This window comes from Tursiops truncatus, chromosome 15 (genome assembly GCF_011762595.2).
Source record: "Tursiops truncatus isolate mTurTru1 chromosome 15, mTurTru1.mat.Y, whole genome shotgun sequence".
NCBI lineage: Eukaryota > Metazoa > Chordata > Mammalia > Artiodactyla > Delphinidae > Tursiops > Tursiops truncatus.
In genome coordinates this window covers 49,965,151-49,977,478 of record NC_047048.1, presented here as the reverse complement: position 1 = coordinate 49,977,478, position 12,328 = coordinate 49,965,151, and the positions used below count along the sequence as shown (strand labels likewise).

Sequence of the window (12,328 nt, the reverse complement as noted above, 5' to 3'; positions counted from 1 at the left end):
GCCGAAATGTTGAAATGTGTAGATTTTGCATGCACAACATCACAAAACATTCAACTATTAAGGTTCTGCAATGCTTTTTTGGAATGTAGCAGAAATGTGACATGTGGTTATAAAGGTTTGCAACAGAAGGAACCTGAAAATAAGGGTTCTGGAAGGTAGTCTCCTTTGACTAGCAGTGAAAAAAAAATGCATGAGCGGATTGTCCAACATGCATTTGGAAAATTAAACCCGTTACCCGATCCCCTTCACCCCTCCCACTTCCCTTTGAACAGAAGCCTTTTTCCTAAAAGCTCTCCTGATCCTAGCTTTTAGAATAGAAATTGATGTCATTTCTAGCTGATTATATGACCATTCACATCCTTTAAACTTTGAGGCTGATTTAAAATATCCCACTTCCTGTTTAGGAGGGGGAGGGGCTCAATTTACAAATAAATTTAAACTTTTATTTTTTCTTTTTTTAAAGAATGATCTACAGTAAAGTCTGATTAACTGGAATCTAGCTAACTGGAACCCTTGAGTATATTTATACTTTTGCTCCTTTCCACTTTTAACAAAAAGACAAATGAACAAGGAGAGAACAAATCCCATCAAGGATTTTAAAGTGTTTCTCTTTAAGGTCAGTCTAGGCAGTTGGCATTCTTTCACTCAGTCTCCATTCTATATAACTTCTACATCCAATAGGACCAAACAGTAAGAGCTGAGCTGCAGAGGAAAGGCCATCAGACACATCAAGAGAAACCATAACCAAGGAATGATTTGATCATGCTCACTGCCCTAAGACTCTGAGGCAGGAAAGTAGCTCAAGAATCTAACAGATATTCAGCCATCACCCTTGAAATAAAATGTACCGCCATGGCCCACTGCTAATGAAGAAAGTCCAATAATTCACCAAAATGACATTGCTACGCATTCCAGTTAGTCAAGATTTAACTGTATATCCTTTTCAGTGGCCACTTGCCCCCAGGTGAGATGTCTACCTGCTTTGTGATGAATTTCACAGGTACATTTTCCCCATCCATCAACTGTATGTGGAGAAAAGGTGGAGGCAGGCCCCCTTCCCTCCCTGGGATGGATTCTAATGTTCAGATGAAATGACGACCCCTATGAATTCCACATACCAGTCGGCAGTAATTCCTTATTGCACAAGAGACCCTAACTGAGCTTCAAAGCTTGACTGAAGTGTTCCGTATTGTGTGTAAATAATGCTTTAAAAACCATGTGTCACAACGCAGTGGCTGGTGGTGCCCTGGACTCTCTGAGGGCTTCGCCCTGTCTCGGCATGTTTCGAAGGACTATGATAGATGTCCGGCAGTTATGTGAGTCTATGTGCAGCATTGTGGGTGCAGTGATTCGCCTTCGTTCAGAAACGCAAACTTTCCCACCCCCTTGACTCTGCCAAAGATGGTATACCAGACATTTTACATAGCAGAAAGCATCACAAGGTCCATATAACTTCTGTTAATGTGAGGATGGAGGAGATGGGGATTTGAAAAACAACAACAACAACAAAACCAGACTCTAAACTCCATTAAATTAGATTTTGGATCCTATCCCACTAAGTGGGCCCCTGGCTCATTAGAGCAGTGAATTCTGACTGCTCTAAGGCTGTGGTATTATACACTAGATTGTGGAAGTTGCTGAAATTCCATTTGTACAATTTTCCAATTTGTCTCCAAGGTTTCTTGGTCCCTAATCTTCAAATATTAGTATTAGAGCCAGTTTTAATAAATGGCTATGGTCCTACACTAAAAGAAAAAAAAAAGGTTAAATTCCGGTGTCTTATAATAGAAAATGTAAAAATGGGACCAAAGGAAGTTCTGTTCTTGGACTAAAAAGCATGTGGTTTCTACTATGCAAAGAACCTAAAAACATCTTTGATTGCTCAATTACAACACACCTACCAAAACACGCTGCACATGTTTCTATTGGGCACAACAGGTATGCCTGGATTTTAAGTTTTTCTCCAAGGCAGCTCAGTGAAGTATGGCCTACGGAGACCACACCAGTTCCAGACCACTCTCCCCCACCACATCCCAGGACAGTTTGAAGTAGGAGTCTGTAACCACTCCCATCCTGCCCCTCAGCCCAACAAAGAAGCTATTGAACTGCGTTTCAAATCCTCATGAAGGCTATTACTGTCCTGCTGGTGCCTTTTTTGAGAATGGTCAACTTCTGGAGTAGTTTGGCTTAAATGAGAATGCTTCACTTTCTACTCATGCCTGTAGCTGGTGCATGAAGAAGATGTAGAGGGATTTCCCTTTTTGGTGCTAGATGGCTTGTTCTCTCTTCTATTTTCCTGCATTCATTTCACTACGCTTCTTTTACTTTTTGTCTCTGTGGACAAAGGTTTGTACATCGATTCTGGATGTATGGTAACTGTTTGGAAGTACCGATATATTATCTAATTCAAATCATTCTAGAGGCAACTCACAGACCATCACGCTTGGCCAACCACCAATCCTTTATGTTCTCCATGCAGAGTGGGAATGCTTGTTTCCACACATGCGTTGGGGGAAAACAATTAAGCAGGGAATCTTTGCATGATGGTGTGTAAAAACTTGGTCCAGTATGTTTTTCTTGATGACAGTGTGTTCCTGTGGTGTGTTCCTACTTGGCAGTCTTGTTTTGTGTCTGTCTGCCAGTATGTTTTTTCTGTGTGTTTTGTGTCTCAAAATATAACCGTGTCATTGAAATAGAACTGAATGTCCTCTAACTACCTTAATCCTTGTCTTAAATCCAACTAAACTACAAAAACAAACCAAAACAAGAACAACCCGCGGGCAAAGGTTGCCATCTTGACAATTGCAATTGACTTGATTGGAAATGAAATCCTGAGTAGCTGAGGCATGGTGGTGGCCAACTCTATGGGTCCAGATTATGATATATCGGTATTCTCTAATGCCTCGAATTAAAACTCATTCGCTTGGTTCAGTTCTTAGCTTGAAGAGGTAACCGTTATTGTGAGCTTGATGCTCTGCCCCCTTTGCTTGTCACTCACCCTCTTTTTTGCATAGGCTTAAATCAAGCGATGCTTACAAAAAAGCCTGGGGCAATAATCAGGATGGAGTTGTGGCCAGCCAGCCTGCTCGTGTGGTGGACGAACGGGAGCAGATGGCCATCAGTGGTGGCTTCATCCGCAGGTGAGCCTTGTGCAGCCGGCGCTATGTAAGTTATCTACTTTTGAGTGACAAACCACCCCAAACTGAGTGGTTCTAAAACAACAACTAAGGAGTTCCCTGGTGGTCCAGTGGTTAGGACTCCTTGCTTTCAATCCCTGGTCGGGGAACTAAGATCCCACAGGCTGCATGTAGAGGCCAAGAAAAAAATAATCATTTTTCTACTTCTGAACCTCTATGTTGGCTGAGTAGGTCTTCCAAAAGCCTCTCCTGGACTCACTCATTACATGCACCCGGGTGAGGGATGATCCGAGATGGCCCTCCTTGCTTGTCTGGTGGTTGGCTGGGGCTGTGAGTAGGGAGCATCCATTGTTTTCTATGTGGCCTCTCCAGCAGGAGAGCTGAGGTTTCTTGCATGGTGGTGGCAGCAACCCAAGGGGCAGGCTCTGATGAGCAAGCACTTATCAAGCCTTTGTCCACATTACATTGGACAAAGCAAGTCACATGACCACATCCAGCATCAGTGTGGCAGTAAACAGGTGTCTCATTCTGTGAGTTTAATTGGAACAGAACTTATGAAAGATTATTTACAGAGATGTGGGCAGGGTCAATAATAAGGAATGGCGAAGCACTTATGAACTAGGAATAGCAGGAAGAATCCTGAAAGGATAGGAGAGAGCTGTCACCAGAACCCAACTGTAGTTATGGCTATGGGCAGGGGCTGTGGGTTGAGATGCAGCCACTGTCAAACCCAACAGGAAACTAGAAAGGGAAATAAATGCCCCAACTCCTCAGTCTCTTGTCCTCCAGTCTCTCACTGGCCATTGGACAAAGCCTACTGGAGGGCAGAGTAAGAGAACCTGGGTGATAAGGTTGTAGAGAGGTCAGCCTCTCTGGGCAGAGAGCAAAGAAGGCCAGAGAACAGATCTGGGGGTACAAGTAGAGAATAATGAGCAGACCTGAATTCTTATTAATCGTTTCTTTTGAGATCTGGAAGCAAAAGCTAACTTAAACATCTATTAAAAAATCTCAAGTCACACAGACCTGCCAACTCGGAACTAAAGTCTCAAGAGATCAGAAAATAGTAATAAGAACAAATATCTCTGTTGTTAAAAAGAAAAGGAAAAAAAACTATAACTTTTTACAGGTTACTACACTAGGACTTAGCAATGACTAGGGTTGCTGTTTGTACAGCCATCTATACCCAGGCCTTTGTAGCTGAGACTGCCAACAAACCAGATTCAAATGTCACTGCCATTTGTGTATAAAGATCTAGATATCTACCTAGAAATAACAGATGACAATTCTATTCATGTTTCTATTTGCTCCAAGGGAAACCAGACCAGGGGTCCTCAATCCTGGCTGCACATTAGAATAACCTGAGCAATTTTTAAAAAGTATCAGTGCCTGGACTTAATCCACACCAATTGAATCAGAATTTCTAGAAATGAGATCCAGGTATCAGTAGTTCTTAAAGCTCCTCAGGTGATTCTAATGTGCAAATAGGGCTGGGAACCCTGGAACCAGAAGTATGCCTTAGCTGCTGAAGATCATTTAAATAAGCTTCTTTTCTACAGAAGAAATCTAGGAAGTTCCCCTTTAATTTTATCTGGCCTGGACTGCTTTAAAAACCTTAGGGGGGCAGTCTGCATTGGGATTTACCATGGGGGATGGATTTTAACCCCTCTGAACATATTTTAGCTCATCACCATCTGTTGTAGAAAGATATTAGTTAGCCAGACATTCTGGAATAAGTACCTACTGTTTACAATAAAGAGTTATTGCCCTCTTAACTTTCAAGCTGAGCTATGAAAAACATGGGAAGGCACTTTGGATAAGGCACTTTGAGAGCCAACTCCTTCCTCCCCATTCAAACTGAAACAATAATCTTTTATCACAGTTTTCTTCCTTGAAATCAACCATTCACAATGCCACCAAAACCCCCATAGCATTGAAATCTGAGCAAGTAAAAGTCATCTTGAACAAGTAACTCCCTTTGGAATTCTTGGGAGCAAACAGGATTAAGGGGAAGACGGTAATTCTCATTACTCTTCCCATTGATGTTGGTCCCAAATGGGGAAGAAGATGAGTGGAGAAATTCTCTGACTTAGTACAGTAGCTTTTGTTTCATTCTAAATTTGAGTCTTGGAGATTTTGACTGACACTTCAGAAAGAAAAATACAGTTTCTAACTAGTTCCATTCTCTGACCTGGAACCCTCCCAACTAATCCTCCCAGCTGATTTTACCCTTAAAAAAATGAAAATTGGGATAAACATATGAAGGGAGGAAATGATGTGTTGGTGGAAGCAAGAGAAGAAGATAAATTAATCTATTTAATATGTCTTCTTTAAAAATAGAAATGTAAGTGTTCAATAATGCACTTTAAAACATCATTTTCCAATGTACAACAGCGAACATGTGTTCTTGTATAGAACAGAAATTTTAAAAGGATAGGATTGATACCTAGAGGTCTACAGATTTTCCCTAAACTTTGGGTCCTTGGTATTTGAGTTTTTTTCCTATCTTCTAAAAACTGTTCTTTGATGCCCAGGGTAACAAATGATGCCCGAGAAAATGAAATGGATGAAAACCTGGAGCAGGTGAGCGGCATCATTGGAAACCTCCGTCACATGGCCCTGGATATGGGCAATGAGATCGATACACAGAACCGCCAGATCGACAGGATCATGGAGAAGGTGAGCATGTGGCATTCAGCAAGTTTCCATTGCTTATCACTTCCTCTGAAATAACCACCGAGGAAGTGCGAAGGGCATAACAAGACCCTCAAACCGTGACTTTGGATTCAGACGTTGGTAGATAGACATTTTCCCTTAATTTTCTAAGACAAAAATCCAGCAACAGATAAGTAAATAACAGGGTAGAATTTAATCTAGCAGATATTCCTCAGAGGAACCTTTGCTTCAGGCATTGTGCTAGGAATCAAAGGACATATTAAGATGAGAAAGACATCATCCCAACTGCCAAGAAACTCACAGCCTGCAGAAGGCAGTGAGCTTCAGATGAAAATATAATTTGCCAAGAAAGCCACACATCAAATGCTAAATCATGTTAGATGAGGAAAGATTTCAAGGGTCAGGGGATGGGAAAATCTCCAAAAAAACGGTTGAATTTGAATTGAGTCTTAAAGGATGGTTAGGAGCTTGTCAGGTGGAGATGATGTAGGAACAGAATCAGGAAATGAGCAAAAGAATAGTTATTTTAGGTTAGCCAGATGATGAATATGAGCTTTGATTTTATAAGTGCCAGAGCTTTAATGACAGTTCAAAAAGTCCCAGATTCCATTTCCAGTTCAACAGTGCACATGTCCAGATCTCAAAGTAGGGAACATAATCTGATGAAGCTGCGTTCACATAAGGACACCAGGTGTCATGCTAAGACTGAGCCCCCTAGTGTCAACAAGAGGCATAAGGAAGAGTGGAGACAGTAGAATGGAAAAGGGTAGGTTTGGGCTTGAGATTAGGAAGAAACAGAAAGAAACACTGGAAAGCTCTTATATAAAGATTTGGGGCACCCAAACCTGGTATTCTACACTATGCAAATCTGATTCAGTCTCTATGTCTTTGTATTCCACCCCCTCCCCAATCAGTAGACTCCTAAATATTGCTTGTAATCTCTTAAAGGTGTCCAAATGCAAACAGGGAGAAATAGACACATTATGGGTTTAATGGTAATTGTGCATCTATAATCGATTCTACGTGGCTAATCTTATATTGTGTGAGTTTATTCCTTGGAAGATATTGAAGTTTTGAGGCTGAAACCCTGAGTTTCTTTTCAACAACTCATTCCACTTTGGTAGGGGGAAGAAGGATGGTTTTTGAGATCTCTTGAATCATAAGGCTAAATACTCAGTTTCTTAGTACCTAAGCATTCTCCACTGACTTGAGAAAGCAATGAGTAGACATAAAGGGAACGCTTTGCCCTATTGTGTTCTGTGCACTTTATATTAAAAATATTTGATTGCATAACACTTTGGCTAATCAATATTGAGCTACACAGATGTCAATGTTAGTTGACAAAATACTTGAGCTCTGCCTACTTTACAAGTCATGACATACTTATTATTGTTAAGAGCCTTTGATACGCTAAAGCTTTTAAAGCTTTTAAAGCAAATCAATAGATTTTCAGAACAATATTGGGGGTTTCATAAAGCACTAGAGCCAACAGAAATGGACCTAACCTTTACGGCCCAGAAAAATGAACTAAGAAATAATTGCTGAACTACCTTCCAACAGGAAAATGATTTTTAAAAAATGAAGAGTAGTAATTTTCTATCAAAGGACCCAATTGACTCAGATGTAGGGAGATAATGTATCTCTAACTCACTTAGAGTCCTAGAAGGAGAAGTTCTACTAAAAGAGAGGGGTCAAATCTTTATTGATAGAGCTGGGCTTTAAGCAAGCTGTTTTCCTGGAAAGGCAAGTGACATCTTAATTCTGCCACTTTGTATTTCTAGTTCTCTTCTTTAGGAGAATACCTTTCATTCTGGGCCAAGTTTGCTGTAAGAGCAAAGACATGTGCAGCTATAAGGTTTAATCAAAAGTCAGACAAGTGGATAGGAAATAGTCATTACAGTTTATATCATCCTTGAATGCTGAATTGCTTAAGAAGTAAGGTAGGGGTCTAGTTGCCATTGAGTAACTAGCCTTTTTTTCCCCTCAAAATAACAATGTGGATATGATTGAGATAAAGCCCATTTCAACTCAGCATTGCTCCAAATGATACATGTTACATGAGCTACAAAATTATTAGTAGACTTCTATCTTCTTGTGCAAGTTCTTACTTCTGATAACAGGAAATGGTATGCAGAGGTCTCCTGCATATTTAAGATTAAATCACACTGTAGAACAAAAGAGAATCTTCTGATGTTTCTCCCATATTCTCTCGTGACTCCAACAGCAATCTTCACCCAACTTCATCAGTCATGATCCTTTCTCATCACTTCAGATAGCAGTGAAGTTTTGGGAGTCCAAAACAACCCAATTTTCAATACATCCTTATGGACTGTCAAGAAATTACTTTGTTTATTTGAAAACCTTGTTTTCTGATTTAGGATATTTATATATAGACAATCTTCTAAGGTTAAAAAGCTACGATTCTCTTAGAAAACTATTAAAACAGGGCAAGTTTATATCAGATCTTTATGGGAACTGTTGCTAAGGAAACAACTTAGTGATGTTCAAACTTGGACTTAAAGTTGTCAGTGGAAGATGCTACGCACACATTGAAATACAGTGAAGTTGAAGCTTCAGCGTTGCTCACATTCTCTCATCAACAAGGAAACATGGAATTTGAAAACTAAGATCTTGAGTACCAGCAAGGTTTTCCTGCTCACCAGCTTCATGACCTGGTTCCTCACCTGAAAGATGATAAGAGAACAGTGCAAATCTGGGGTCAGAACAGGCTGCCATGTGGGATAGTGAGTATCCACTTCTGGAAGTCTGAGCTGTGGCCTAAAATCTACCTGTCATGGTCTGAAGTTGAGATTTCCAGAGTGTTCAGAAGGGTGAACTGAATACTCCTTCTACCTCTCTTACTGGCTTTTTTCTTAGTCATCCTGGGTTTCTCACAAGGGCAAATCATGTACCATATCTTGAGTATATTAGCAAGTTTAGGATTCTTTACATAGAAATATGAAAGTTGGAATGGGATATATTGCATAAATAAAGTCCTAAAAAGCATATAAATAGAATAAACACAGACACATTCTCCAAATACCAGGAAGACATCTAAAATAAGATTATCTCAGGAGTTTTTTCTAAAAGCACTACTGTTATATAACAAAGATATGGCACTTTTGTACTGTATGGGCTGGAATTTTGATATGCTTCAGAAATAATTCAGGTGGACATCACAGATGGCTGTTAAAGATAGGTCTGTTCCAGCTCCTCCCAGATCCTTTGAGGATATCCAAAGAGTAACCTCATGCTCTACTTCAAAATATCCTCTTGTACCATCATGTGAAGACTCATCAGTGCATTCTTAATGTAAGAAATCCTAGAATGTTTGCCTCCAGAAATGCTATCTATTTTTAAATGGATGATTTTTCTCATTTGAACAGTTCTCAAAGTTAAGTCTGGAAAAATAGAATAATCCAGTCTTCAGGAGCATTTCACACTGGTCTGAGCCTCTAATTTTCCTTTGTACCAAAGAGTCATTATTTCTGTAGCTGAAGAGGGAATACTTAAGAGCCAAGTAAAATTGGAGAGAATACCCATTTCCCAAATTAGGAACCTAAGGTCAAAAATATGAATCTATAGATCAAGGCAATCAAGGAAAATTAGTGTTCTATCTTATCTGTTTTGAAGTCAACTCTTAATTATCCAAACAGATGGTAGGGAGCCATTGCCAGATAATTTAGAGTTATGAATAATCTAGAATTATTTTTTATTTTAACTTGGCAAATTTCTATTTGAATATTGATAACTCTAGTGTGCTGGGAATTCACAATTAAACTGAATAAAGAAGACACAACTTGGTGGAGACTGGAAAGCACCAAGCACAGTCATAGATGCAAAATCAGTAACCGTTGAGTAAATACTGGTTGATATAAAAACAGTCCAGTTTCCCTACACTGCCTCTCAGCTTCCTTCCCCTCTTCCCAGGCTGGAGAGGGACAGACAACATTACCAATCATAATAGAGGAAAACAACAGCCTAAAAAGAATTTTTGTCTTCCCTTCTACTTGCTGACTCATACATTTCTCAGTGATGTCAGGAATAGTTTATTTTCTGGAGTTTAAAGGTATATCCAGGTAGCAGACCTGGGTTTCATGATGCATGCAGAGCAAAAGGTAGCTCAAGCAGTGGAGAGGTCAGTCAAGGCACAAAATGATAGTAAATGATCCCCTGCTAAAACAAGCCAGTTATAACTCATAAGAGTAAGTCTTCAGAAATGGGGCTAAACAATTATTAAACATCCTTAAAAGCAAACCACGTTTTCACCCAATAACAATAATTACAAGATAAGATATGTTGAGCCCTTAATTTTTGCAAAACATTATTCTAAGCATACTATGTGTATAAACTCATTTCATCCTCATAACAAACTTAAGTAGTAAAATGACTAACATAGTGACTACCAGTGTGGACGCTGACTCCAGGGTGCTGGCCTTCTGACTCTGGTTTCCTCATTTATTAGTTCTGTGACATTAGACAAATTGCCTAAATCCCCTCTGCTTAGTTTCCTCACTTGGAAAAAGGAGCTAATAACAGGATATACCTCATAGTTGATGTTGTCAAAGTTGAATGAGTGGAACTGTGCTCATTAGCAGTGTTCTTTATTATCCCCAGCTTACAAATGAGAAAGCTGAGGCCCTGAAATGTTAAGTAATTTTCCCAAAGTGACACTGCTAATAACTGTACAAATGGCAGGAATTCAACTCAATCCAACGGATGTGAATGCCTGCCATAGAAATCACTGGGTGTCATTCCAGAAGAGAAAGATAAACGATATAACTCTGCTCTCCATAGTAGGGAAAAGAGTCATGAGAACTAAGATCAAGCTTCTGTGATCATGTCTAAGTCCAGCCATAAGCAATGGTTCTGGGAACACAAAAGGAGGCATGGTTCATTCTGATCAGGGAAGTCTCAAGAGGCCTTCACCCAACAGGAGGAATTTGAACTAGACCCAGAAGGATGAATGGAATGTGAATGGGTAAACTGAATTCTGTTTTCTTTCCCCTTTCTCCAGGCTGATTCCAACAAAACCAGAATTGATGAGGCCAACCAACGTGCAACAAAGATGCTGGGGAGTGGTTAAATGTGCCCACCTCTGTCCTCTTCCAAATGCTGTCGGGCAAGATGGCACCTTCATGCTTTTTTCATGGTATTACCTAGTAGGTCTGCACACATGCACACATCAATCCGCCCCCATTGTGAATGTTGTCTTGTGTCATCCATCAGCCCAACAATACTACGTGTCTTTTGTTCTTTCTGGGTCTCTTTCTTTCCAAAGGCTGTATATAGTGGTCATTTGGTGGCTCTAACTCCCTACGTAAGATGTCTTGGGTTTCATTTTTTCCTTTTCTCTCCTCAGTGGCGTTTGCTGAATGACAACAATTTAGGAATGCTCAATGTGTTGATTCTTTCAATACACAGTATTGTTCTTGTAAAACTGTGACATTCCACAGAGCTACTGCCACTGTCCTTTCTTTGGGTGTCAGGCTCTGAAACTCTCAAAATTTGCTGTCTTTGGTTCTTCACGGCTGTCATCTGTCTTTATGATTTCATGATTAGACAATGTGGAATTACATAACAGGCATTGCACTCAAAGTGATGTGATTTATGCATTTATGCATGAGAACTAAATAGATTTTTAGATTCCTACTTAAACAAAATATTTCCATGACAGTAGCATACTGATGAGAAAACACATACATAAAACAACAGCAACAACAGCAAAACAACAACAAAGCATGCTCAGTATTGAGACACTGTCAAGATTAAGTTATACCAGCAAAACTGCAATAGTGTCACTTTCTTTTTGTCAATATTTAGACTTATTAATCATAATCATCCTTTTTTTTAAAAAAATTGTTTTTAAAAAGATGGGTTAAACACGCTCACCATTGAACCATTTCCAGCAAAATATATGTTTGGCTGAAACTATGTCAAATGGATGTAATATAGGGTTTGTTTGCTGCTTTTGAAGGCTCTGTTTTGGAGAAAGCAACCTTGCTGTGAAACAGTGTGGAGATGTAAATTTTATAAGGCTGATTCTTATTAATCACCATTTCCCCTGTGGTTTGTTATCAGTACAATTCTCTGTTGCTTAATCTAGAGCTATGCACACCAAATTGCTGAGATGTTTAGTAGCTGATAAAGAAACCTTTAAAAAATAATATAAATGAATGAAATATAGATAAACTGTGAGATAAATATCATTACAGCATGTAATATTAAATTCCCCCTTGTCTTCTCTGTCAGTTTGTGATGTGATTGACATTTTGTAGCTAGTTTAAAATTATTAAAAATTATAGACTCCAGATGTCTGTTTTAATTTCTTCATGGACCCCCGTCTGAGTTTGCACTCACATGAGAAGAAGAAATCTGGCTACTATCCCATTGCTCCTAAGAAGCCAGTTCTGTGTGCTGAGGACACTGCATGGAAAAAGCAAAGGTGTCCCTTCTAGACACGATCCAATGACAGCCAAAACTTGGCTTGATTTTTATAATCTGTTTCAGAAATGCTT

General features: G+C 39.5%; 1 protein-coding gene across 2 annotated transcripts in view; it reads left to right on the top strand.

The window, feature by feature from the left end:
- Positions 1 to 12,114, top strand: part of SNAP25 (synaptosome associated protein 25) — a 29,759-nt gene extending 17,645 nt beyond the window's left edge. For both annotated transcript variants that reach the window (XM_033840653.2, XM_019941495.3), the window contains exons 5-7: positions 3,015 to 3,140; positions 5,669 to 5,813; positions 10,828 to 12,114. In XM_033840653.2, coding sequence (XP_033696544.1) covers positions 3,015 to 3,140; positions 5,669 to 5,813; positions 10,828 to 10,896 — 340 coding nt within the window. In that variant the 3' untranslated portion in view covers positions 10,897 to 12,114. The remainder of the gene's footprint in view (positions 1 to 3,014; positions 3,141 to 5,668; positions 5,814 to 10,827) is intronic.
- The last annotated feature ends 214 nt before the right edge of the window (positions 12,115 to 12,328 follow it).